Raw genomic sequence first — 26,691 nt, 5'->3', positions numbered from 1 at the left:
ATTTCAGCCCTGTGATGGAGGTTCCAACTGATAAACCCTTGACAGAAGAGCAAGCACGATTTTACTTTCAAGATTTGATCATGGGAATTGAATTCCGTAAGTGTTGGATGTGTTCCTTTGTGTGGCAGTGAATAGGAAAGTAACAGAGTTCTTTTGGCTGAAATGGTGTTGACGTAGTATTAGCTTTCTATTTCCTTTCCCCTTTGCCTTGTTTTGCCACCTGGAATGGAGAGTAGGCCATACGAGGAAAGGTTGAGGGTGCTAGGCCTTTTCTCATTAGAACGGAGAAGGATGAGGGGCGACTTGATAGAGGTTTATAAGATGATCAGGGGAATAGATAGAGTAGACAGTCAGAGACTTTTTTCCCCGGGTGGAACACACTTTTACAAGGGGACATAAATTTAAGATAAATGGTGGAAGATATAGAGGGGATGTCAGAGGTAGGTTCTTTACCCAGAGAGTAGTGGGGGCATGGAATGCACTGCCTGTGGAAGTAGTTGAGTCGGAAACGTTAGGGACCTTCAAGCGGCTATTGGATAGGTACATGGATTAGGGTAGAATAATGGAGTGTAGATTAACTTCTTCTTAAGGGCAGCACGGTAGCATTGTGGATAGCACAATTGCTTCACAGCTCCAGGGTCCCAAGTTCGATTTTGACTTGGGTCACTGTCTGTGTGGAGTCTGCACATCCTCCCCGTGTGTGCGTGGGTTTCCTCCGGGTACTCCGGTTTCCTCCCACAGTCCAAAGATGTGCAGGTTGGGTGGATTGGCCATGAAAAATTGCCCTTAGTGTCCAAAATTCTATGATTAACTTAGGACAAAAGTTTGGCACAACAACGTGGGCCGAAGGGCCTGTTCTGTGCTGTATTTCTCTATCTCTATCTCTATACACAATCCCTGGCAAATAAGCAGGTGGATGGCATATATTGTTCTGTAACTACATTTTGAAAGATGCACAAGTGTGATTCATGTTAACTAACGGATAGTGCGAGACATTACAAATGCAACCTGTATGGAGTGTTAACATTACTATTCCTTCTGTCTTGCGCTCTGATACTGCTAGATGTATGCCACATTGAAAAGTTCAAAATAGATTTTAACTAGGAATGTTCTGTATGCAGTGCACTATCAAAAGATCATTCATCGTGACATTAAACCTTCCAATCTCTTGGCTGGAGAAGATGGACATATCAAAATAGCTGACTTTGGGGTTAGCAATCAGTTTGAGGGAACTGACGCTCTTCTGACCAGTAGTGTGGGCACACCTGCATTCATGGCTCCAGAGACCATTTCAGAAACCAGGAAGAATTTTCATGGCAAGGTAAAACAAAATGTTCATTTTATCTGCAACAGAACTATTAATTAACCCACAATGTACTGTTATCTGAGATTCTTAATTACTACAATTGTCTGTTTCAAAATACTATTTTTCTGTTGCTTTGATGTTAGAACTGAGTTTGAGTCCTGAAGTTCAGCCTATTTTGTCTGTCCCTTTTTAAGTCCTAATTGCAATTTGTGCCCAATCTATTTCAGTGCAAAAGCCCTTCACTTGGTGATAGTTATCTTAGGTTGAAGAATATTTTAAATTAAAATTAAAACCGCAAGTTCCCATAGTGTGAAATAGAAAACGTAGTATTTGATACAGGTCTTAGCTTTTTGGGATAGACTAATGGCCATGAAGACAAATCAAACTTAACAGGATTCTCTGCAAAGACCAAAAAAAGGACTGAATGAAGTTCTAAGTTGAGATCAGTTTGCTTCTGTGAAAATTTCCTCTCTGCCCAAATTTAGGCCCTGCACTGAGCCCTTGAATGTGAATAAGTAATGTTTGCTTTTCACATGGAGTGCTTTTTCAAGCGGTTCTTAGACCATTTACTCATGATTGGAAAATGGAGTCTCAAATTTTAGGTTCAGGTCTGTAACATACTGATATTTGTTTAATTTTGGGACCTGATTATGATTTATTTGATTAGGCTTTGGATGTTTGGGCGATGGGTGTTACGTTGTACTGTTTCGTTTTGGGGCATGTAAGTATAACAAATGCTAAATGATGCTGCATCATTTAATACAATAAATTTGTTCCTATTGCATAATAATGCCACTATTTTTTGTTTTAGTAATGCCTTTAATCATTAAAATGCAGAGTCATATTTATTTGTTATTTATGTCTTAACTATTTGGAGTTGTCAGAAATACTTTTTTGTATTAATTAATTACTATTGTACTTAATTATCTGATATGTCTACATTTGCAGCTTGTAAAATCTTGGTGAAGGATATAAAACTGATCAAGCTTTATTTTTGTGCTAGTGTCCCTTCATGGATGGCCAGATATTAAGTCTGCATAAGAAAATTAAGAACCAGCCAGTGGAATTTCCTGAGCAGTGAGTAGTTTGTATATTTATACCTACTTTTTTCAATTTTGGCCTGCTTCAATGTGTTTTTCTCAACGTAAATTTGTGTGTGAATTTTATTATTTCTCTCTCGATCAGACTTTTTCATCTCATTCAATGATTTTGCTTTACAGACTCTTGATGGGATGAGGAGTTGGGATAATTTAATGTGGGAAGCATTGACACCTTTTAGCTGAATATATTCAAATGTCTGTTATTAATTTTGCGAGCTAGGCCAGACCTCTCTGAAGAGCTGAAGGATCTCATTTTTAAAATGTTAGATAAAAACCCGGAAACCAGAATTACAGTTTCACAGATCAAGGTAAGACAAAGGAGTGTTACATCTACAATCATTCCAACATTGTTGGTATTTTTGTAACTTATACACACATAACAATTGTAATATAAAATATGTAAGGTGAAAAAGTCATTAAATCTGTTGGCTTCCTTGTGCCTCTGAACTGTAAGATGTTTGGTCCTTATTCAGTGTACCAAAACATCCTATTCAAATATTCAATAAAATTATAACCTAGCACGTTTGATATCGAAAGAGAGGGTAAACATAGTGAAGACGATGTTGGGGGTTGTCAGGGTTGGAGGTGGGAAGAGTGCTATGTTGTGGAGGAATATGCAAGTCCATCAGGTGAAGGAAAAAGGCAGGATTATTATTTTGTAATTGCATTTGAGGATATGTTTTTATGCTTTATGATGTAAACACATGGAACATAGAGCAGCACAGTGGTTAGCACAGTTGCTTCACAGCTCCAGGGTTCCAGGTTCGATTCCCAGCTTGGGTCACTGTTGTGTGGAGTCTGCACGTTCTCCCCGCGTGTGCATGGGTTTCCTCCGGGGGCTCTAGTTTCATTTTTAGCAAATATTAGATGGAGACAGCTAGTCTCCCTTTAATATGTTCTCCCATGATCTATCCGAGATGTTGGATTCTAACCCGACCACCACGGAGATCTCGGGTGAATGCCGTTCAGTGCTGATCCACGCAAACGGGGACCAGGCGGAACGGCACGCATGGGGTCTCCCAGGCGTGCGTTGGCCCCCTCTAGGCAAGGTGGCACCCTGGTACTGCTGGGGCCATCTGGGCACCCTGACAATGCCAACCTGGCACCCTGGCGGTGCCAATTTGGCGCCAGCTTGGCACTGCCAAGGTGCCCCAGTGGCGCTGGCTGGGCCAATGCGGTGCCAAGCTAGCATTTTTCCCGTGACGGGGACCTGGTGCAGGGAGGGCACCCCCGAGGACCTCCTTATAGGTGATTGAAGGTTTGGGGGTCGCGTTGGAGGGGGTCGAGAGATCGGGATGCCATTTTAAAATGGCACCCTGATCTCCTCCTGCACTGAGGAATTCCGGTGAGCAGAACTAAGTGCGGCCTTGTCGGGGGGTTCCCCATTGGGGCCTCCTTTTACTGGTTGGGTTTCCCAAGGTCCAGGAAACCCAAACAATATTAGGTAAAAGTAAGAAGCTTGTAAAAATGGAGACACATAGATTCTGTTACCCGCCATTCCAATTCCATTAAAAGCAGTAGGATTAAGGTTTGAGGTGAATTAGAGTCGGGTTTTAAATTTAAAACATTTTTACTTTTCACCCAGCCTGCCTTTGGGTGTTAAAATTATTCCATTGTTTCACAGGAAATTTCCAAAATTAAAGATTATTTATACACTTGCAAAGAGCTAAACTCTTCTTATTTCCATATGCACTGTAACCTCTCCAGTCGAGAAATCTATGGCACAAAAACACCAAAGATCCAGAAAATCTTTGTCCAAACATGAGCAACCTATGTATGTGCTCAGGAGCTTCCATAAATTTCAAAGGTATGGGCTCAGTGCACATCATTTAACTCCTTACAGTTTTAAAATGTTTGATTACCATTTTATGCTTCAGGTAAATATTTATATCTGCAGTGTTTCTCAGTTCACACATTTGTGGTTAGGCATTCAAATATCATTTATAATCCAGAAAATTTAAAAATTCTGAATTGACTTGGTCATTCCGGACTGGAGAGGTTATAGTGCAATATATTTGCACAAATATCAAAGTAGCCATTTACTACCTATGTTTCTTGGTTATTAAAATGCAGTATTGTAAATATTTTAAATTATGCTGCAAGAAATTCTTCATGGTTCTTTCCTTTAACTTGCAGACACATCCGTGGGTGACGCGTCATGGTGCTGAAGCACTTCCTACAGAGGATGAAAATTGTATACTTGTTGAGGTTACTGAAGAGGAGGTTGAGAATTCGGTCAAACATATTCCAAGCCTGGCAACAGTTGTAAGAGACAATATTAATTTTAATGGTCCAAAGAAAATAAACCACAAATGCACAAGTAATTTTTTTTTATTCATTCAAGGGATGTAGGTTTTACTGACTACACCAGCATTTATTGCCCATCCCTATTTGCCCTTCTGAAGGTGGTGGTGAGCTGTCTTCTTGAGCCGCTGCAGTCCATGTAGTATACATTTGTATGTACTTGTTGAGGGCCATCCATATATTTCTCATATCTCTAATTTTATAGTCACCTCTTGTTTTCTGGTGCCAATTGTGCAGCTGAGCAAGTACTGGAGCCTGAAGGAAATGTTCACTTCAGTGCATCCCGCTCAAGCAGAGTTTGGAAAGTGTCAGAAAATAGCTGTCATATTCATTGCCTCTCATAAGGCTTTGCTCAGTATCTAATCTATTTCTAAATCGGTCCCAATTCCAAACACGGCCAATTACAAACTTCAGAAGCACTCGCAAAATCCCGAGTGACACTAGTTAATTCATGTCAATAGCAGTCAATATTATATGCACAGTAGAAAACTATTAATCCTGTCCACTTTGTTCACAAGTAATAGCACTTTTCAGTGAAATTTTTTAAAAATCACACTCATTTCTCTAACATGCCTCTTTCTATCTTGCATACATTCAGTAAATGGTTCAACAGGACTTAATAAATTCCGCAAATGTATGATGAAATTTTTATTAAATGACAGATGGGTCTCTAATTCTCCACATAACATTCAATGGAAACAGTTTTACGTAGTAACTTTATCCACGTATGATTATTACTATTGGTCAACACTACTAAACACATCATTGTTAAAGTAACTAAAGAGAAAATGCTGTAAAATCTCAGCAGGTCTGGCAGCATCTGTAGGGAGAGAAAGAGCTAACGTTTTGAGTCCAGATGATCCTTTGTCAAAGCTATTGTCAAAACACATTGTTAAAGTAGATGGACACTTTTGTAACAGGAGGGGCTGAATTTTATAAAGATGTTTTCATTCATTTGTCCTTGAATGCATCTTTTATGAAAATATTACAAAATTGATACTTTGTTGCCAGATTCTTGTTAAAACAATGCTTCGAAAGCGTTCGTTTGGGAATCCTTTTGAGGGAAGTAAGCGAGAGGACCGAGCTTTGTCTGCATCAGGAAACTTTCTTGTGTAAGTAGATAACTATATTTTATCACTTGATATTGATTCAAATTATGTGCCATTTTCCAAGCTTTGCATGGATTCACATCTTCAGAAATATTAAGGAGTTTTTAAGGTACACATTTTGCATTACCATGGTGACAATTAAAAATCTTTATAAATTTCCTTTAACAAAATATTGATTTACACTTTTTAAATTCAATACTTTAAAGAAAGAAAGCTTTTGTTTTAAATAAAGGTGCAGTGTTGTATTTTCACAGGATGTGAACCTTGCTGACAAGGCCAGCATTTATCATCCTTTCCTAATGGCCCTTGGCTGGTAAATTGTACTTGAGAGGTAGAAATTGTACTCTGGGCAAGTAAATCCCAGATTATCGATCACCCTTTTGGTATGAAAATTCATTCAGCAATTCCAAATAAGATAAACTGACCATATATTCTATGTTGACACGACATCCTGCGGGCTTTTGTGAAATCCTGTCAGCTTACATATAGCACTAAATTAAATGAAGCTTTTCAATTGGTCATAAATTTTGTGAGGCATGTTAGATGGAACCAAGTGGCATTCCCTAATTGTTCTTCAAACTTTACTCCTTCATATTTGCTTAAGTAGTTTTACAATATGATGTTCTAAAATGCAATTCTAAACAGTTCAAATCTAAAGTACAATGGCTTCACTTTTTTTTAATATATATAAAAGGTCAGAGAGGCAAAAATAGACTTTGGACCACTGGAAAATGTGGCTGGAGAAGTAATAATAGGAAACAAAGAAATGGCAGAGGAACTGAATAATTACTTTACATCAGTCTTCACGGTGGAAGACACCAGTGGGATGCCAGAGCTCCAGGAGAATTGGGGGCAGAGGTGAGTGCAGTGGCCATCACCAAGAACAAGGTTCTGGGGAAATTGAAAGGTCTGAAGGTGGATAAACCACCTGGACTTGATGGACTACACCCCAGGATTCTTAAAGAGATAGCTGAGGAGATTGTGGAGACATTGGTGGTGATCTTTCAGGAATCACTGGAGGCAGAAAGGGTCCCAGAGGACTGGAAAATGGTTAATGTAACACCGCTGTTTAAGAAAGGAGGGAGGCAGAAGATGGGAAATTATAGGCCGGTTAGCCTGACTTCGGTCATTGGTAAGATTTTAGAGTCCATTATTAAAGATGTGATCGCGGAGTACTTGGAAGTGCATGATAAAATAGGACTGAGTCAGCATGTCTTTGTCAAGTGGAGATCTGTTAGAGTTCTTTGAGGAAGTAACAAGGAAGTTAGACAAAGGAGCACCATAGACGTGATCGGCACAGGCTTGTGCTGTATTGTTCTTCGTTCCTTGAATTCCTGAACCCTTCCGCCATGACCTTGTCGTGGAGAACTATGACAGACTTTGCAGCACTGATCAAATGATAAACAAATTAACAAATACTAACCCTGAAAACATAATATAAAGCACCAGTTAGACTGTAACATAATCTCAGCATTCTGAAGGTTCCTTGAACGCAATGACCCTGGACCTGTATTACAGAATTGTAATATCGTGCAGTCCAGCTGTCGTCCTGCATATACATGATGTCACAGCCTAGTATCTCAGGCTAGAGGTTATGGTTGCCTGATAATTGAGCTCATTAATTGAGTAAGTTTGATCCATGAAACAATTAGTTCACTAAATTAAATGCCAAAGAAAGTATGATATTCAGCCTTTCAGGTTTTGGGGCAATGGACAAAATAAAACTGTTTGGGAGTTAAATTAGGATATATATTGGCTGCTTTTGGCACTGCACAATAAACCAAGACTCGGAAATAGGGTCCAAGATGCACGTGCAGGACAGCATGTTGGTTAAGAGTTTTGTATACATTTAAAAAAAAATTTTTTAAGTACCCAATTCATTTCTTCCAATTGAGAGGCAATTTAGCGTGGCCATTCACCTACCCTGCACATAGATAGACATAGAGATATACAGCACAGAACAGGCCCTTCGGCCCACGCTGTTGTGCCGAAATTTTGTCCTAGGTTAATCATAGATTATCATAGAATTTTGGACACTAAGGGCAATTTATCATGGCCAATCCACCCAACCTGCACATCTTTGGACTGTGGGAGGAAACCAGAGCACCCGGAGGAAACCCACGCACACACAGGGAGGATGTGCAGTCCACATGGACAGTGACCCAGAGCCAGGATCGAACCTGGGAGCTAGGCGCCATGAGGCAGCAAGATCTTTGTATACATACACTTAACAACTGTTGGTGGGTGGCATGCACAGCAAAGAAATCCTGACACTGATTTGAAGCCTTCATTGCCATTTTGCAACTCCACACTTTAACTAATGCTCTGTCTTAATCTCACGTAGCAGAATTGACATAAAATGGCATGAAGGATCCCCAGCAGCATTATGCAATAAGTATTTAAGTTGGTTACTGGGTTATTTCTTGTTGCTAGTACAAGAGATTTGCATTTTGATGGTTTTCTATCCTTAGTTAAAGTTTGATCAAGCATTGTGCAGACAGTGGTCTGGCTGGCCTTGTAGTACTTTATATATCATTTAAAATATTGTGCTGGAAAATACTGCTTCCAAACTTGGGTGGAATGGTAGGGCTTCCTCTTGGAATTGAACATTTTTGAGAGAACAATGAAAAGCCATCTCCATGAAGAATCTTCAGGAAGCAGTTCCTTCACCTTAGCTGCAGCTGATGCGTGAGACATTTTTGTAATCTGAAGAAAGTCAAGATTGGAATCTGTTAACTGCTGCAGCCTCGAGGAAGGGCAAGGGAAGCATTTCCGGAGGCTCTCAAGGTTATCGGGACTACTAATTGTTAGTCCCTGGCTCCTTTCAGGTTTCTCCTGAAAATAACTCTCAATTTGTACTGCAGTATAAAGAAAATCACTTGAGACACATTCATCTCCTTCTCTCTTGCCATAGACAAGCTTTGGTAAATCTTTGGTTGTGCTTGGAGTGCAGATTGCAGGGGGAGCACCGGTTGTCGCTGTACGCGGATGATTTACTGTTGTACATCGCGGATCCGGCGGGGGGGATGCCAGAGGTGTTGAGGATTCTTGGGGAGTTTGGGGACTTTTCGGGCTATAAGCTCAACGTGGGGAAGAGTGAGCTGTTTGTGCTGCACTTGGGGGACCAGGAGAGGGAGATAGGGGAGCTCCCATTGAAGAGGGCGGAGAGGAGCTTTAGATATCTTGGCGTCCAGATAGCTAGGAGCTGGGGGGGCCCTACATAGGCTAAACTTTTCGAGGCTGGTGGAACAGATGGAGTAGGAGTTCAGGAGGTGGGATGCGCTACCACTCTCTTTGGCGGGTAGGGTCCAGTCAGTTAAGATGACGGTGCTCCTGAGGTTTTTGTTTCTCTTCCAATGTCTCCCCATCTTGATTCCGAAGGCTTTCTTTAGGAGGGTCAATAAGATTATTCTGGGGTTCGTGTGGGCGTGGAAGACCCCGAGAGTAAGGAGGGTATTCCTGGAGCGAGGCAGGGCAGTAGGTGGTTTGGCGTTGCCCAATCTGTGTGGATACTACTGGGCTGCGAATGTAGCAATGATTCGTAGTTGGGTGATGGAGTGGGAGGGTGCCGCATGGAAGAGGTTGGAAGTGGTGTCCTATGTGGGCACGAGTTTGGAGGCACTGGTGACGGCCCCGCTCCCACTCCCCCCAGCAAGGTATTCTACGAGTCCAGTAGTGGTGGCTTCCTTCAAAATTTGGGGGCAGTGGAGGTGGCATAGGGGGGAAGTGAAGGCCTCAGTTTGAACCCCGATACGGGGCAACCACCGGTTTGCACCAGGGAGAATAGATGGGGGGTTTTTGAGTTGGCATAGGGCAGGCATCAGGTGGATGAGGGACCTTTTCCACGATGGGAAGTTTGCGACTTTAGAGGAGTTGGAGGGGAAGTGGGGTCTCCCCCCTGGGAATACTTTCAGGTATATGCAGATTAGGGCGTTTGTTAAGCGGCAGGTGGCGGAGTTTCTGCTATTGCCGCCAAGAGGAGTGCAGGATAGGGTGCTCTCGGGGACGTGGGTCGGCGAGGGTAGGATCTCGGCAATTTATCAGGTGATGCAGGAGGGGGAGGAGGCCTCAGTGGAGGAGTTGAAAGCGAAGTGGGAGAAGGAGCTAGGGGAGGAGATTGACGAGGGGACGTGGGCAGACGCCCTGGGGAGGGTGAATTCGTCCTCTTCCTGCGCACGGCTCAGCTTAATTCAGCTGAAGGTGCTGCATAGGGCGCATATGACTGGGGCCAGGCTGAGCCGGTTCTTTGGGGGAGAGGACAGATGTGGGAGGTGTTCGGGAGGCCCGGCGAATCACACCCACATGTTCTGGGCATGTCCGGCGTTGGAGGGGTTCTGGAAGGGGGTGGCGGGGGCCTTGTCCAAGATGGTCGGTTCCAGGGTGGAACCGGGCTGGGGGCTCGCTATCTTTGGGGTAGCATCGGAGCAGGGAGTGCAGGAGGCGAGAGAGGCCGGTATTCTGGCCTTTGCGTCTCTAGTAGCCCGGCGCAGAATTCTTTTACAGTGGAGGGACGCGAAGCCCCCGAGCCCGGAATCCTGGATTAACGACATGGCTGGGTTCATCAAACTGGAGAGGGTCACGTTTGCCCTGAGGGGGTCGGTGCAAGGGTTCCTTCCGGCGGTGGCAGCCTTTTCTTGATTTCCTGGCGGAGTGTTAGGGGGTGGTCAATCTCAGCAGCAACCTGGGGGGGGGGGGGATTATGGGTCTGTTAAGGGGGTTTGATTTTGCAACTATATGTTTGTTACTTTCTTTTTTGTTATTAATTTAGTGCTTTGTATTGGGAGGGAGGGGCTTTTCTTTCTGTTTTTTCTGTGCCTTGTTTATTTTATTGTTGGGAGAAAATTTGCTGTTGAAAAATTTCAATAAAAATTATTTTTTTAAAATGAAAGTGATAGACGCTTGCAGAAAGGGTGCAAAACATCAGCTAGAGCAAACATATGGCAGAACAGACCATGAGGTGCATTTTACTGAGATATTCCTGGCCAAAAGAGTAGAATAATCATTGTCAAAGGGCAGGATGCAAATACTGCGGAGGACATCATACAAAGAAAAGCAGTATTTTAACTGCAAGGTGCTGAATAATTTCACACAAACGTGTTTGATACAAACGAGCGAAACAAATCTATACAGGTGGCCACTGGAGACATATCAGCCAAAAATCTGATGAAGCATTATATTTCATACAACAGGTTGGTACCATCAAGTCTATAGGTGGCCTACAAATGATCAAGACTATAAATGGTATTTAAGATCTGATATAAAAGATCTATTAATATCAAGTGTAGAAATGGTTTGTGACTATTAGAATGATGGCAGAAGGAGAGCATCAAATGAACAAAAATGTCAGTGTGACATGCAACATCATGACCTTCACAGACCTTTACAAAGTGGCTCAACATGACAATCCAGAAATGAAGCCCTTGAAAGTAAGATTGAGGCTGATGATGTTAGAAATGTAGGTGCCTTTTAACAGGTAAACCAGGACAGCTTTGAAGTGAATTTAGAGTAGCTAATGCTCATTGGAACCTGTACTTAAGAACTGGATTTTCCCCCATTGGTGATCGTTCCTGGACAGGGAGAGGATCCAGAAGGGAAGAGCGGAAAATTGTACTGGTCTGCCATATAACAATTATGCAGTTGTGAAGCACTTATGTAGCCTAATTCGGTCAATGGATATCCATTTGTTAAACAGAGGCTATGTGATGGTGCAATGCTCATACCGAGGGGACACATTAGTCTGAGAGCCCAATGCAATGTTTTAGGAAGTTGGAATGAAATTAAAAGTAAAGACTTGGATAAGAAAAGAAACTGGGGGGGGGGGGGGGGGGGGGTCGGCATGTGGCACAGCGGTTAGCACTGGGACTGTGGCGCTGAGGATCCGGGTACGAATCCCGGCCCTGGATCACTGACGGTGTGGAGTTTGCACATTCTCCCCATGTCTGCGTGAGTTTCACCCCCGCAACCCAAAGATGTGCAGATTAAGTGGATTGGCCATATGATTTTATTAAAATAGCAAATAATATATACAAGGCCAAACGGTACAAACATTCATTTTGTGTTGGAGAAACAGGATATCCTCGCCTTAGTACCAATATATGGGGAGGGGGAATGGATAGTCTGATTATTAAAATAGTTCACAACACGTTTCTACAAAAAACAAATGGTACAAGCACTAAACTTTGCGCTGGAGAGACCAGATAACCTCACCTCTGTACCAACAGAAGGGAAAGGAAGGAGAGTGGTGGGGAGAGAGGGGAAAGGAGGGTGGGGGGGGAGGGAGGGAGTCAGAGTGTTGGTGAAGGGGGAACCCAATAGGGCACTGCCTCCACTATCTACAGAGGCAGAAAAACAAAAGAACCTTCAATTATGATGCGCAGATTCTGGGAGTTCCCCAGAGGGGGTGAGGGACGACATAGTGTCAGGCACGAGTGAGACCCGCACCCCGCTACAGAGCGTCTCATGTGCACCCTGCACTCCCGACACTGGGTGGCTGACAGCCTTCGGCCAGTCGCCCTTCGGGCCCGAATCCTCCACCACACTGAGTGTGGCTGGCGACACGGGCCCACCAACCAACTCAGGGGCTGCCTTGATCCCGCCACCGGGATCATCGACAGGCGGGATCAGGCTCGTCCCGGGCCAGCGGGAGGAGGTGGTGCAGATGCCTGCTCCGCCCCTGCCACCTGGTCACTGGAAGGCCCCGAAAATAACTCCGGAAACAGGTCTGGGATAGAGGAAGAGGTTTCTAAAGACAGCAGGTGGAACAGAGGGTCTTCAAAACCATAACCCGCGAAGAACCTAAGAAGCAGATGGTTAACGCTGACCCCCTCCCCCGAGAAATTGAACAAGTCCGGGGTGCTAAATTGTACTGGTTGGAACGGGCCCTCTCTGGTCCCGTCCGACCCCGAAGCATCTTGCTCGGGGGACAGTGGCAGCTGCTGGGATTTCCTCACTATCCCCCCACCTCTTTTCTTTCAGGGACATGGGCGTGACATCGATGGAAAAGAACCTGGATTGACGCCGTTTGCGGGGGAGAGGGTCACACGCCGGGGAGACATCTATCTCTGGAAGCCCCTCCAGGCTGACTCCTTGTCCTTCAATGCTTCTCTCCAGAATTTGTGGCTTGGACAGAGCACCCTCTGGTTCAAGGTCGCACACCTTACTACCGCCACCCAGAGGGGCCCGGGCAGAAGTGTCGCTGGGCCTGGCATCCGATGGCGAAATGTCACCGGGCTGAGGATGCTGGTGGGGTGATGGTGGGGTGAGGTGTAACGGCTGCACCCGGTCACTAGCCAGGGGCACTGGGTCAGTCAGGGTTAGAGGGTCAAAAGGACCCAAACCTGACCGCTGGTGAATCGCCCTGTTGGTCTTCCTCTCAGCCTTCCGGCCACGCGGCTGTCCCCTCACCTCCACGCCAGTAGAAGTAGAGGGGGCGGCGGCACCATCAGCGGCAGTGTTAGAGGTGGGCCAATTTTTTCTAATATGTCCCACCTTCTTGCAGGCGTGGCACTGCACGCCAGCCGCGGACCAGAAGATGCGGTAGGTTTTGACTCCAAAAGGGATCTCAGAAGACCCTTCCAGGACCTCCTCTCGGGACAGGCAAACAAAGACCTGGCGCCGGAATGAGAAAATATGCTTGAGGGTGGGATCTTTGAGGCCGAGCAGAAGTGGTATCATCCCTGACCATACCTCCCCCAGTTGATGGAGGTTGGTGAGTAGGAGCTCCATGGGAATAAAAGGCGGGACATTAGAGAGGATAACTCTCGGCAGTGGCCTCCAGCGGGTCCACCGCCAGGTAGATCCCACCCACCGTGAACCCTTTTTCCAGGGCGAGGTTGACCGCCCGCTCAGCTCTCAAAAAGAAGACAGCTTTGCCATGGCACCTTCGAGGCTGCAACTATGGCCGGAGGGCCAGCAACCTCGGCCATAGCACAGATGCAGGCCTTGATTGACATGGTGGGGTGTGCACAGCACTTCACTCCCAAGCTTTTGGGTCATGAGGCAAAACGGTGACCTAACCCCAGGAACAGTGGGGAGAGTGGAGGCCCACACCCGCATAGGTGGCTGTAGAGGGCCCCACCACCAGCGTAGGCAGCGTTGTTGCCATACCGGTCAGTGGTGGACGATAGGGGAGAAAGGGAAGGGAGAGAGTAACTTAAGGGGAGGATAAGGGGGGGAGGATGAGATGGGGGGGGGGAGGCACAGGAGGATGGGGCACAGAGGGACAGACAGTACCCCGAGTACAAGGGAAGGAAGGGGTGAGAGGAGCAGTAAGTTAAGGCACAAAAGGACAGACCGATGCCGAGGAAAGTCTTGCGGGCTGGTCCCCCAAAAGGTCTTCGATCCAGCAGCGAGTGGGTGGGTGGGGGACAGGGTCTTCAGCCCAGGAAGGGCCCAGCAAAACAGTCCATGGATATTATCCCGTCTCAGCGTTATCGGCAGATGAAAACAAGACAAATTCCAGTTGCACCAACCTTGTTCTCTTAGTCCCCTTCCAAGTGTTGCAGCAACCTCCTGTTTGCTGGGAGGCCTCAGGCCCGAGGGCTCTGTAGGTGAAACAGGCAGCAAACTGCTAGCAGTCCCAGCTCCAAGGGCCCTGTAGATGGAACAGGCAGCAAACAGTCCCGGACCCACCTCCTCTCCTGCTGCAGGCTCTGCAAATCCAGGGAGGCAAGCAGGCAGTGTTTCAATCCAGTCCCAGGCTGGAACCCTATCCACTCCAGGCCAGCCCAAACCTTCACCTGTGAAGATTGTTTTGCCTCTCTTGCAGCTCCCTGTAACATTCGGTAAGATTCAGATAAACCAGGCAGCAGCAAATATTATCCTCCCTCTCTCCTTTCTCCTTCATCCAGGCAAGTCAGCAACCGCCAGGTCTAGACGCAGCAGGATGGCCTGAGAGCATCAAATACACACACGTGTTGTCACAAGAACATATTGGGTATATGTAGATGAAATGACAGGCCAAGGTGGCATCTTGTACAAAGGAAATAGTCATCATCCTGAAGGAGATGAGAGATGTTGAAGCACATCCATGCAATCCATCAAGGAATTAAATAGGGTTTGAGAAAGTTAAACAGTGATCTACTGGTCAAATATGAAAAGTGAGATTAAAGACCACATTAGCCAGTACAGTGCTTGTAACAAATACCAAGCTACACAAGTGAGAGCTCCATTGATGACATCTCGGGCTGGCCATGGATGAAGCTAGGAGTAGACCTCTTCATTATAGTAAGAACTGATTCATCTTGATACTAAAAGTTGGCATTCTAACTATTGTGGGAAAGGCCAACTGACTCTTACTAATTACTATTAGCAATCTATCCATAGGGTTATGTGTAACCTACTTTTTCTTCCTGTTTGTAATGTTTAGACCTTTTTTTGCAGGAAATTGGCTGGGAAGTATCTTCCAAATGCATCTTGACATCTGTTTCTAGTCACCTAGCCTCTCAGCGCAAGAACGTTAATCACTGTTCAGGGGGACAATGGTGATTTATATAACATTCCTATTTTAAAAAATAATACACTGAAATATTTGATATCTGCTGGAAACTGTATTGAAGCTGCAATCACTGAGGTTAAAATATTATCATCTTTCACAATATTCAACCTAGTACAAATGTTATGCTTGTAAAGTTTCAGTGGTACCTATTCTAGAAGTGGTATCAGATCCAGGTCAAGATCTTAACTAAACTTAATTGAGATTCAAGAACTTTGATTCGACCTTAGTTTTTGTTTCTGAAGTACAATCAAAATACCATTAAATCGTAATTTTGTAAACATTTAATCCCTTCTCAGCATTGTTTATATATTTAATAAGATATATTTGCCACATTATTTTTGCAATAATATTCTGTGCAAGATCCCTGGTGTGACGTGGGATTCAGGCTTCATAAAGGAACAGCATTTTATTCAGTGGGCTTTTCAAACCACTGGTCGTCTTTTCAGATGATCAGGTGCTATTAAATATAAACAAGCTTCTCTATTCCAGAACTGATGTTGATCTAACTAAAAGTGTTGCCTCAAAGTATAATATCTGTGATTATTAAGTAAACAGAAATGCCACTTTCAGAGAAGTGTGTAAAATGTAGTTAAAATTTAATAATCAAATTAAGGGATCTTTTGTCAAACACTTGTTCATGTGTAAACTTTCCCCTAATTTCCAGAAGAAACAAGTCAGGAATTGTGAAATACTGCTACTCACATAGTAGCCAAAGGTAAAACACTTGGGTGTATAAGCCTGCAAGTTATCCCATGCAACAAATAACTTTAATTGAAATGTGTTTTCTGCCATAATGTGTGACCCAAGACATTAAAGGATATACATTCAAACATCCCAAAGTTTTTTCCCCTCCTTAAGATTCTTCTATGGTCATTTAGGGCAGCACGGTAGCATGGCGGTTAGCATAAATGCTTCACAGCTCCAGGGTCCCAGGTTCGGTTCCCGGCTGGGTCACTGTCTGTGCGGAGTCTGCACGTCCTCCCCGTGTGTGCGTGGGTTTCCTCCGGGTGCTCCGGTTTCCTCCCACAGTCCAAAGATGTGCGGGTTAGGTGGATTGGCCATGCTAAATTGCCCGTAGTGTCCTAAAAAGTAGGGTTGGGGGGGGGGGGGGGGGGGGGGGTTGCGGGTATAGGGTGGATACGTGGGTTTGAGTAGGGTGATCATTGCTCGGCACAACATCGAGGGCCGAAGGGCCTGTTCTGTGCTGTACCGTTCTATGTTCTATGTAAAGGTCTTCTGTACCGAATGATATGTTGATCTATCACACACATGCTTACTTTGTGTCTATAATATTTGTAATATCTGGCATACGTGTGGTCAAGTTTTTCATCTTTCTTGGCCTCATGGGTGTGTACCATGGAGCACACTGGGCTACATAAAAAGTAAAAAATCAGTGTTAGCATTAATTTGTACATAAATCTCTAACTATTGGCACCAGCAGGTCCTGTTCTGATTGAGGATTTATTCGCCAGTGAGACAACAGTTCTAATAATAGGCCATTGTAATTCAAGACCAACATGATCCAAACAGGATAAATCAATAAATAAGAAATAGATGTGAAACTATAACTGAATTGCCAGTTAAGGCACACCAAAGCATTCTGACTTTATCCTTTTTCCTTCAATTCATTCATGGGATGTGAGTGTCACTTTCAAGGTCAGAATTTATTGCTCATCCTATTTGCCTACTTGATCCTAAATGCATCAACTAATCCCCTGTCTGGCCTGACTAAGGAAGTAGCAAACTCCCATCCTGAACCATTTAAATCCAAGGTGCAGCAGTCAGTTTCTTACTTGGTTGAACCTGTCATTGAATGCAGTAACTACCTCCCTGCTTGACCCAATCTGCCTCTGAATTCCATAGCTATTCCCTCAACTTGACCCTGAGTGCAATTAAGACGAAAAGACGTAGGAGCAGAATCTAATCTGTTCAGCCATTCAATGAGATCACGAGTGACCTGATTAAATAATCCTCAATTCCACTTTCCCGCATTATCCTCATAACCCTTGATTCCCAATCTGCCTAAGTCAGCCTTGAACATGCTTAATGACCTAGCCTCTACAACTCTCTGCAGTAAAGAATTCCAGATTCACTACCCACTGAGAGAAGAAATTACTCCTCATCTCAATTTTAATTGGGTGACCCTTATCCTGAGATTATGCCCTCTGGTCCTAGATTTTCCCACAAGGGAAATCCAGCTCTCTAGCATCTACTCTGTCAAGCCCCCTGAAATATCTATAACTCTCAGTTAGGTCGCCCATCATACCTCTAAAGTCCAATGAGTGCAGGCCCAACCTACGCAACCTCTCCTCATAAGAAAATTCCTCCATTCCCAGGATCACCGGATCAACCTAGCCTGCACTGCCTCCAATGCCAGTATATATTTCATGAGAAAAGGGGACCAAAACTGTTCATTGTTCCAGGTGTGGTCTAACTAGTGCCTTGTACAATTTCTATTTTTGTACTCCATTCCCTTTGAAATAAAGGACAACATTCCATTTGCCTTTGCTATTACCTGCTGAACTTGCATACTAACTTTTTGTGATTTATGCACAAGGACCCTCACCCAAACCCTCTGTGTTGCAGTTTTTGCAGTCTTTCTCCATTTAAATAATATTCAGTTCCTTTAGTCTTCCTATGAAAGTACATAACTTCACGTTTTCCTGCATTATAGTCCATCTGCCATGTTTTTGCATACTTACTTAACCTGTCTATATCCCTCTGTACACCATGTCATCCTCACTACTTGCCTTCCACCTATTTTTATGTCATCTGCAAACTTGGTAATAGTACATTCACTTCCCTTGTCCAAGTAATTAATATATATTGCCAAGCCAGCTTTTTATCTGACTCATTTCAACAACTGTTCACTTTCCCATTTACTGTTCACTTTACCATTTTCTGTCAGTCTGCTACCTCTGAGCTCCGCTCCCTGCTTTTCAAGGTAAGTGATGTCTAAAATGTTACTCACTAACCATGTGTGGTAAATTTGGAATCCAAATGTAGCAAATATGTTTTCCTGATTAGTTCATTTAAAAATTGAAGAAGAGACACTGTTATTGGGCATGCAATCTAAATATTCATATTTGCACCATGTATACATGTACATTTTAACCATTGGTGCCTTTGTGAGTAAAACGGTGGGTGAAAAACAGAGCACTGAATTGTTTTCCATTGCCATTAGTGCTTTAATTTCTGGGTATGTTTGTTAAATAAATGTATCTGTAAGGATTTTCCTACTAAAATTAGTTTAGTGTGGATGAAACAGTGTCAAGCTTCATTTTCTATTGAACAGCATTATTTTAGCTCAAAAGGATAGCATCACACCACCCCCTCCCCAGCCCAACCCCCCACCACTTCCCTTGGGAGATGAGGTTTCCAATTATGCCAACATGGAAACATTATTTATCCCTTTATTGGAATGGATCACACATTAATTACACTGGCAGTAATTTCTGGGGATGAATAATATACTGTGGTCTTTGCCTGCATGGTGCTTACTAAAGCATGCTTTAAACTCTGAGGAATTCCATACAAATGGTCCATCCAGTCTTTATAATATTGGTAGCATGGTGCTTATTGCTTGCATGAACTAGTTTGTATTTTGCCAGTAATCGCTTGTTATAAAGAGGTACCTTAATTGTCATTTTAAATCAAATCTGCTGATGAACCAAATTCACTGTGATATTGTAACCCACTTGGAAGCTTTAATATGCACTTAATGTCTACCAAGGTTCCCAGAGAAAATTCAGGCTTTTTGCAATGTGCAGAGAAGCTCGGGCTATTTGTTCTCTGATATTTGTTTTTATTTTTTCTCATTTATTTTGGTGTGGATTTTCTTCTGTCCTTTATTTGATTAGTTTCATTTTATTCTTGCAAATTTATTTTCAAATCAACTCCACAGACCATTGGTAAGTTCTGCAATTGGTATTTGAATAATGTACTTTGTGACAGGTAATGATAAATATATGTTAAATAACAAATATATTTTTATGTCTGTGCTTCGCATTCTTGGTGATCAAAAATGTACTTCTAACATTTTCCCATTTTGTGTGTATATATATGTGTCTCTTATCAGTACAGGTTTGTGATTTCAGAGCTTGTTTCTGGTCTTTTGAACTTTACTAGCGCAGGGTAATGGGGTGGCAGATTAGGCTGATGTTATTCAACTGCCAATTTTTCCCCTTTTGCTTTTGATGAGGAAAAAACTAAGATTTTGCTTAAGAGCTCCCTGTAAACCAACTAACACTGAGGGCTCATTTTATTAAATGTGTTTACCTGCACTTCAGGCACAGCAGATAGGAATCACCCGTGGACTATACCATCATATAGATTTTGAACATGAATGAGTTACTTTTATTCTGTATTTCAATGCTCTTCCATTTCTAAATGTCAATTCGTATAAAGTATATCAAAAAAATAATGCACACAGGAAAGATATACTAAACTAAAAAGAAAGCAAATAGGTTCTGACAAGCAATCACTGAAAACAATAGATGCAAATATCACTGTCTTGTGATAATGCCAACACCATAATGTTTAGCTTTCTGGTTAGCAAAAGTTTTCCCCACATTACCAAAATTAAGGGGAATGCTAAACGCAATAGGAAATTACAGAACATTGGGGTGGGTGGGTAGAGAAGCAACATTGCTGTGATTTATGTCCAAAAATATTTTCATTCACTATGGGGGGGGAAAAGGTGAATGTAATCTTTGACTTTCTGTTTTTTCAATATATGGTGCAGAAATTATACGTCAGTTTCCAAAACTCATGCAGGTCATATTTTGCTTTATGTTCCATTATCAGTCAATATCTCTGTGTAATGTTTACACTTCAGTCAGCAACCCTTAAAATTTGCTACTTACAAATCAGCTTTCTGTGTTCTGAGTTACTGGCAAATTCAAACACTGCATGAAATATATTAAATACAATTTCTGCACAATAAATTATGTATGCAAATTATGTATACAAAACATGAATTGTTTTCTCTTCTAAGGAGACTTTATATCAATTGTATTGTGAAAGAGAGTCTATAGCAATTGTACAAAGTGATAGTTTAGCTTATAACTTTATTAATCTGTCTTCTGTTGAGTGACTTGAACCAAAACAACTGAGCTTGTAACATTTCAGCTGGGAATACAGATATTTTTCTTCCATCCTGTACATTCTGGATGATGGTCTATGTTAGTATTGTAACCATGTCAAGCATGTAGTTTTCTTGTATGTCCTTGCCCAGTAAAAGAGCAACATATTTTGATGAAAAAATAATTAGTTTATGGACAAAACTAGCAATACTCAGTGTTTACCTGAAGCTGGTGGTTGTAATCAAGTCTCCTTCAATCTCTCATCCCAAACCCTTCCTATAAATACAGTAGTGCAAATTTGATATCTTTAGAACAGTTGACAGAAGAAAGTACTTTCACAATTGAGATTGTGGAATTCACTTCCAGGGTTGTTGTTGAGGTAAAATCTATGATAACATGATTAGATTGCATTGGTGAACAGAGGAAGTCAAGTTGAAGAGATATGTGAACACTTATTAAATATGATTAAAATTATTTGCTCACACCGAGAATAAACATTGGAATGGACTAATTAGTGGAATGACATGTTAAACGTTAAAGGAAGCAAGCCATTCAAAGGGAAATACTGAATAATTTGAGTTTGTCAAAAATAAAGTGGCTAATTTACAAAATGCAATAAAGCTTTAGTTTTTAATAAAGACAAAATTAAATGGTGATTTGATCAGAAATGGGCTCATTTTGTTTTACTGATATATTTTGCTTTATTTGCTCTTTTTATGAAGCAAATGTCATAGTGGATCATGAAAAATGAAAATGAAAATCGCTTATTGTCACAAGTAGGCTTCAAATGAAGCTACTGTGAAAAGCCCATTCCGGCGCCTGTTCAGGGAGGCTGTTACAGGAATCGAACCGTGCTGCTGGCCTCCCTTGGTCTGCTTTCAAAGCCAGTGATTTAGCCCTGTGCTAAACAGCCCCTGTATCATTGTATGGAGACCAAATAACCATTCCACATTCTTGTGACCTGCATATCATTTTCACTACAACAGCAAAGGATCAGAATATGTGACAGAGAAATATTTTTGTTTTTGCATAGTTAAAATCTGTCTGCGATAGTACTTTGTTATCACAAAAACAATTATTATTAATATTACTAAGACCATTTACTTTAAACTACAAAACATCACCTGTCTCAGCCCCCTCCTTTAAGCTATCTGCCATTGAAACCGTAATTCATGCTTTTATTATATCCCACTCAGTTTTTCCAATGCTCTTTTGGTCCACTTCCCTCTACCACCTGCCATAAACCTGAGTTAGGGTACTACCTGTACCCTATCTCACACCAAGTCCCATTCACCCATCACCTCTGTACTTGCTGGTCTACATTGACTCTCGTTCTGGCAACACCCCAATTTTAAAATCTTCATCCTAGTGTTCAAATCCATTCATGGCCTCATCCCTCACTACCTCTGCAACCTCATCCAGCCCGACAACCCTCTGAAATATCTGCATTCCTAATTTTATCACTTTGAATCCTTAATTTCATTCACTCCACAATCTGTTCCTATGACTTTAGCTCTGAAATTCCCTTACTAAACTTCTATCCTCTTATCGCACTTTATTGAAATCTCATCTCCTTTGAAGCCTTCCTCTTTAACGAAGCCTTTGGTCACCTGTTATATTTGTTTATATGGTTCAGTGTTATATTTTAACTCATAACAGACCCATCAATTTCCCTCTTTAGCTTTAACAAAGAGTCATCCAGACTCATTAAGACCATAAGACATAGGAGCACAATTAGGCCACTCGGCTCGTCAAGTCTGCTCCGCCATTCAATCGTGGCTGATATTTTTCTCATCCCCATTCTCTTGCCTTCTCCCCAGAACGCTTGATCCCCTTATTGATCAAGAACCTATCCATCACTGTCTTAAAGACACTCAGTGATTTGGCCTCCACAGCCTTCTGTGGCAAAGAGTTCCACAGATTACCACTCTTTGGATGAAGAAATTCCTTCTCATCTCTGTTTTAAAGGATTGTCCCTTTAGTCTGAGATTGTCCTCTTCTTCTCGTTTTTCCTACAAGTGGAAACATCCTCTCCACGTTCACTCTATCCAGGCCTCGCAGTATCCTAAGTTTCAATAAGATCCCCCCTCATCCTTCTAAACTTCCAACAAGTATAGACCCAGAGTCCTCAATCGTTCCTCATACGACAAGCTCTTCATTCCAGGGATCATTCTTGTGAACCTCCTCTGGACCCTTTCTAAAGCCAGCACATCTTGCCTTAGATACGGGGCCCAAAACTGCTCACAATACTCAAAATGGGGTCTGACCAGAACCTTTTCAGCCTCCGAAGTACATTCCTGGTCTTGTATTCTAGCCCTCTCGACATGAATGCTAACATAAGAACTAGGAGCAGGAGTAGGCCATCTGGCCCCTCGAGTCTGCTCTGCCATTCAATGAGATCATGGCTGATCTTTTGTGGACTCAGCTCCACTTTCCGGCCCGAACACCATAACCCTTAATCCCTTTATTCTTCAAAAAACTATCTATCTTTACCTTAAAAACATGTAATGAAGGAGCCTCAACTGCTTCACTGGGCAAGGAATTCCATAGATTCACAACCCTTTGGGTGAAGAAGTTCCTCCTAAAAACTCAGTCCTAAATCTACTTCCGCTTATTTTGAGGCTATGTCCCCTAGTTCTGCTCTCACCCGCCAGTGGAAACAACCTGCCCGCATCTATCCTATCTATTCCCTTCATAATTTTAAATGTTTCTATAAGATCCCTCCTTATCCTTCTAAATTCCAACGAGTACAGTCCCAGTCTACTCAACCTCTCCTCATAATCCAACCCCTTCAGCTCTGGGATTAACCTAGTGAATCTCCTCTGCACACCCTCCAGTGCCAGTACGTCCTTTCTCAAGTAAGGAACCCAAAACAACACAATACTCCAGGTGTGGCCTCACTAACACCGTATACAATTGCAACATAACCTCCCTAGTCTTAAACTCCATCCCTCTAGCAATGAAGGACAAAATTCCATTTGCCTTCTTAATCACCTGTTGCACCTGTAAACCAACTTTCTGTGACTCATGCACTAGCACACCCAAGTCTCTCTGCATAGCGGCATGCTTTAATATTTTATCGTTTAAATAATAATCCCGTTTGCTGTTATTCCTACCAAAATGGATAACCTCACATTTGTCAACATTGTATTCCATCTGCCAGACCCTAGCCCATTCACTTAACCTATCCAAATCCCTCTGCAGACTTCCAATATCCTCTGCACTTTTCGCTTTACCACTCATCTTAGTGTCATCTGCAAACTTGGACACATTGCCCTTGGTCCCCCAACTCCAAATCATCTATGTAAACTGTGAACAATTGTGGGCCCAACACGGATCCCTGAGGGACACCACTAGCTACTGATTGCCAACCAGAGAAACACCCATTAATCCCCACTCTTTGCTTTCTATTAATTAACCAATCCTCTATCCATGCTACTACTTTACCCTTAATGCCATGCATCTTTATCTTATGCAGCAACCTTTTGTGTGGCACCTTGTCAAAGGCTTTCTGGAAATCCAGATATACCACATACATTGGCTCCTACTGCACTGGTAATGTCCTCAAAAAATTCCACTAAATTAGTTAGGCATGACCTGCCCTTTATGAACCCATGCTGCGTCTGCCCAATGGGACACTTTCTATCCAGATACCTCGCTATTTCTTCCTTGGTGATAGATTCCAGCATCTTCCCTACTACCGAAGTTAAGCTCACTGGCCTATAATTTCCTGCTCTCTGCCTACCTCCTTTTTTAAACAGTGGTGTCACGTTTGCTAATTTCCAATCCACCGGGACCACCCCAGAGTCTAGTGAATTTTGGTAAATTATCACTAGTGCATCTGCAATTTCCCTAGCCATCTCTTTTAGCACTCTGGGATGCATTCCATCAGGGCCAGGAGACTTGTCTACCTTTAGCCCCATTAGCTTGCCCAGCACTACCTCCTTAGTGATAACAATCCTCTCAAGGTCCTCACCTGTCATAGCCTCATTTCTATCAGTCGCTGGCATGTTATTTGTGTCTTCCACTGTGAAGACCGACCCAAAAAACCTGTTCAGTTCCTCAGCCATTTCCTCATTTCCCATTATTAAAACTCCCTTCTCATCCTCTAAAGGACCAATATTTACCTTAGCCACTCTTTTTTGTTTTATATATTTGTAAAAATTTTTACTGTCTGTTTTTATATTCTGAGCAAGTTTACTCTCATACTCTATCTTATAACATTGGGCAGCACGGTGGCGCAGTGGTTAGCATTGCTGCCTACGGCGCTGAGGACCTGGGTTCGAATCCCGGCTCTGGGTCACTGTCCGTGAGGAGTTTGCACGTTCTCCCCGTGTCTGCGTGGGTTTCACCCCCACAACCCAAAGATGTGCAGGATAGGCGGATTGTCACGCTAAAATTGCCCCTTAATTGAAAAAAATAATTGGGTACTCTAAATTTTTTTAAAAATGAATCCTAACATTGCATTTACCTTCGTCAGTGCTGATTGAACCTGCACGTTAACCTTAAGAGAATCGTGAACAAGAACTCCCAAGTCCCTTTGTGCTTCTGATTTCCTAAGCATCTTCCCATTTAGAAAATAGTCTATGCCTAAATTCCTCCTACCAAAGTGCATAACCTCACTCTTTTCCACATTGTATTCCATCTGCCACTTCTTTGCCTACTCTCCTAGCCTGTCCAAGTCCTTCTACAGCCCACCTGCTTCCTCAATACTACCTGTCTCTCGACAGATCTTTGTATCATCTGCAAACTTAGCAACAGTGCCTTCAGTTCCTTCTTCCAGATCATTAATGTATATTGTGAAACGTTGTGGTCCCAGCACCGACCCCTGAGGCACACCACTAGTCATCGGCTGCCATCCTGAAAAAGACCCCTTTATCCCCACTCTCTGCTAGTCAGCCAATCCTCTATCCATGCCAGGATCTTACCCTTAACACCTTAATTTATTTAACGATCTCCTATGCGGCACCTTGTCAAAGGCCTTCTGGAAATCTAAATAAATCACGTCCACCGATTCTCTTTTGTTTAACTTCCTTGATACTTCCTCAAAGAACTCTAACCGATTTGTCAGACATGTCCTCCCCTTGATGAAGCCACGCTGACTCAGTCCTATTTTATCATGCGCAAGTACTCCGCGATCTCATCTTTAATAATGGACTCTAAAATCTTACCAATGACCGAAGTCAGGCTAACCGGCCTATAGTTTTCCGTCTGCTGCCTCCCTCCCTTCTTAAACAGCGGTGTTACATTAACCACTTTCCAGTCCTCTGCGACCCTTCCTGCCTCCAGTGATTCCTGAAAGATCACCACCAATGCCTCCGCAATTTCCTCAGCTATCTCTTTTAGGACCCTGGGGTGTTGTCCATCCGGTCCAGGTGATTTATCCACCTTCAGACTTTTCAGTTTCCCCAGAACCTTCTCCTTAGTGATGGTCACTGCACTCGCCTCTACCCCCGATTCTCCTGGAGCTCTGGCATCCCACTGGTGTCTTCCACCGTAAAGACTGACGTAAAGTAACTATTCAGTTCCTCTGCTATTTCTTTGTTTCCTATTATTACTTCTCCAGCCACATTTTCCAGTGGTCCAATGTCTATTTTTTCCTCTCAGACCTCTCATATATTGAAAAAAAAACTCTTCCTAGCTTGCTTTATATTACTAGCTAGCTTGCACTCATATTTCATCTTAGAACATAGAACATAGAACAGTACAGCACAGAACAGGCCCTTCGGCCCTCGATGTTGTGCCGAGCATGGTCACCCTACTCAAACCCACATATCCACCCTATACCCGTAACCCAACAACTCCCCCCCCTTAACCTTACTCTTAGGACACTACGGGCAATTTAGCATGGCCAATCCACCTAACCCGCACATCTTTGGACTGTGGGAGGAAACCGGAGCACCCGGAGGAAACCCACGCACACACGGGGAGGACGTGCAGACTCCGCACAGACAGTGACCCAGCCGGGAATCGAACCTGGGACCCTGGAGCTGTGAAGCATTTATGCTAACCACCATGCTACCGTGCTGCCCAAACTGCCCTTCTTCCCCCTTATTGCTTTTTTAGTTGTCCTCTGCTCGCTTTTAAAGGCTTCCCAATCCTCTGGCTTCCCACTAATCCTCGCCACTTTGTATGCTTTTTCGTTTGCTTTTATGCTGCCCTTGACTTCCCTCATCAGCCATGGATGCCTCGTTCCCCCCTTAGAATGTTTCCTCCTCGGGATGAATTTCTGTTGTGCCTCCCGAACAACCCCCAAAAACTCCTGCCATTGCTGTTCCACTGTTTTCCCTGC

At 43.1% G+C, this 26,691-nt stretch overlaps 1 protein-coding gene across 6 annotated transcripts in view; it reads left to right on the top strand.

Annotated features, from left to right (window-relative positions):
• The window catches only part of LOC119961836 (calcium/calmodulin-dependent protein kinase kinase 2-like), a 131,968-nt gene that overhangs the window by 101,193 nt on the left and 4,084 nt on the right, over positions 1 to 26,691 (top strand). For 4 of the 6 annotated variants that reach the window (XM_038789222.1, XM_038789232.1, XM_038789259.1 and 1 more), the window contains exons 9-16: positions 8 to 96; positions 1,122 to 1,321; positions 1,974 to 2,027; positions 2,310 to 2,383; positions 2,627 to 2,714; positions 4,543 to 4,671; positions 5,722 to 5,822; positions 15,980 to 16,030. In XM_038789222.1, the coding sequence (XP_038645150.1) occupies positions 8 to 96; positions 1,122 to 1,321; positions 1,974 to 2,027; positions 2,310 to 2,383; positions 2,627 to 2,714; positions 4,543 to 4,671; positions 5,722 to 5,822; positions 15,980 to 16,030 (786 nt within the window). Of the gene's footprint in view, positions 1 to 7; positions 97 to 1,121; positions 1,322 to 1,973; positions 2,028 to 2,309; positions 2,384 to 2,626; positions 2,715 to 4,542; positions 4,672 to 5,721; positions 5,823 to 15,979; positions 16,031 to 18,223; positions 18,260 to 26,691 lie in introns of all 6 variants that reach the window. The other 2 variants (XM_038789242.1, XM_038789252.1) reach the window with 2 other exon arrangements.

The sequence above is a fragment of the Scyliorhinus canicula genome, chromosome 1, assembly GCF_902713615.1.
Source record: "Scyliorhinus canicula chromosome 1, sScyCan1.1, whole genome shotgun sequence".
In the NCBI taxonomy this organism is placed as follows: Eukaryota; Metazoa; Chordata; class Chondrichthyes; order Carcharhiniformes; family Scyliorhinidae; genus Scyliorhinus; species Scyliorhinus canicula.
Note: the sequence above shows the minus strand (reverse complement) of the source record. Positions and strands in the feature narration are given on the sequence as shown.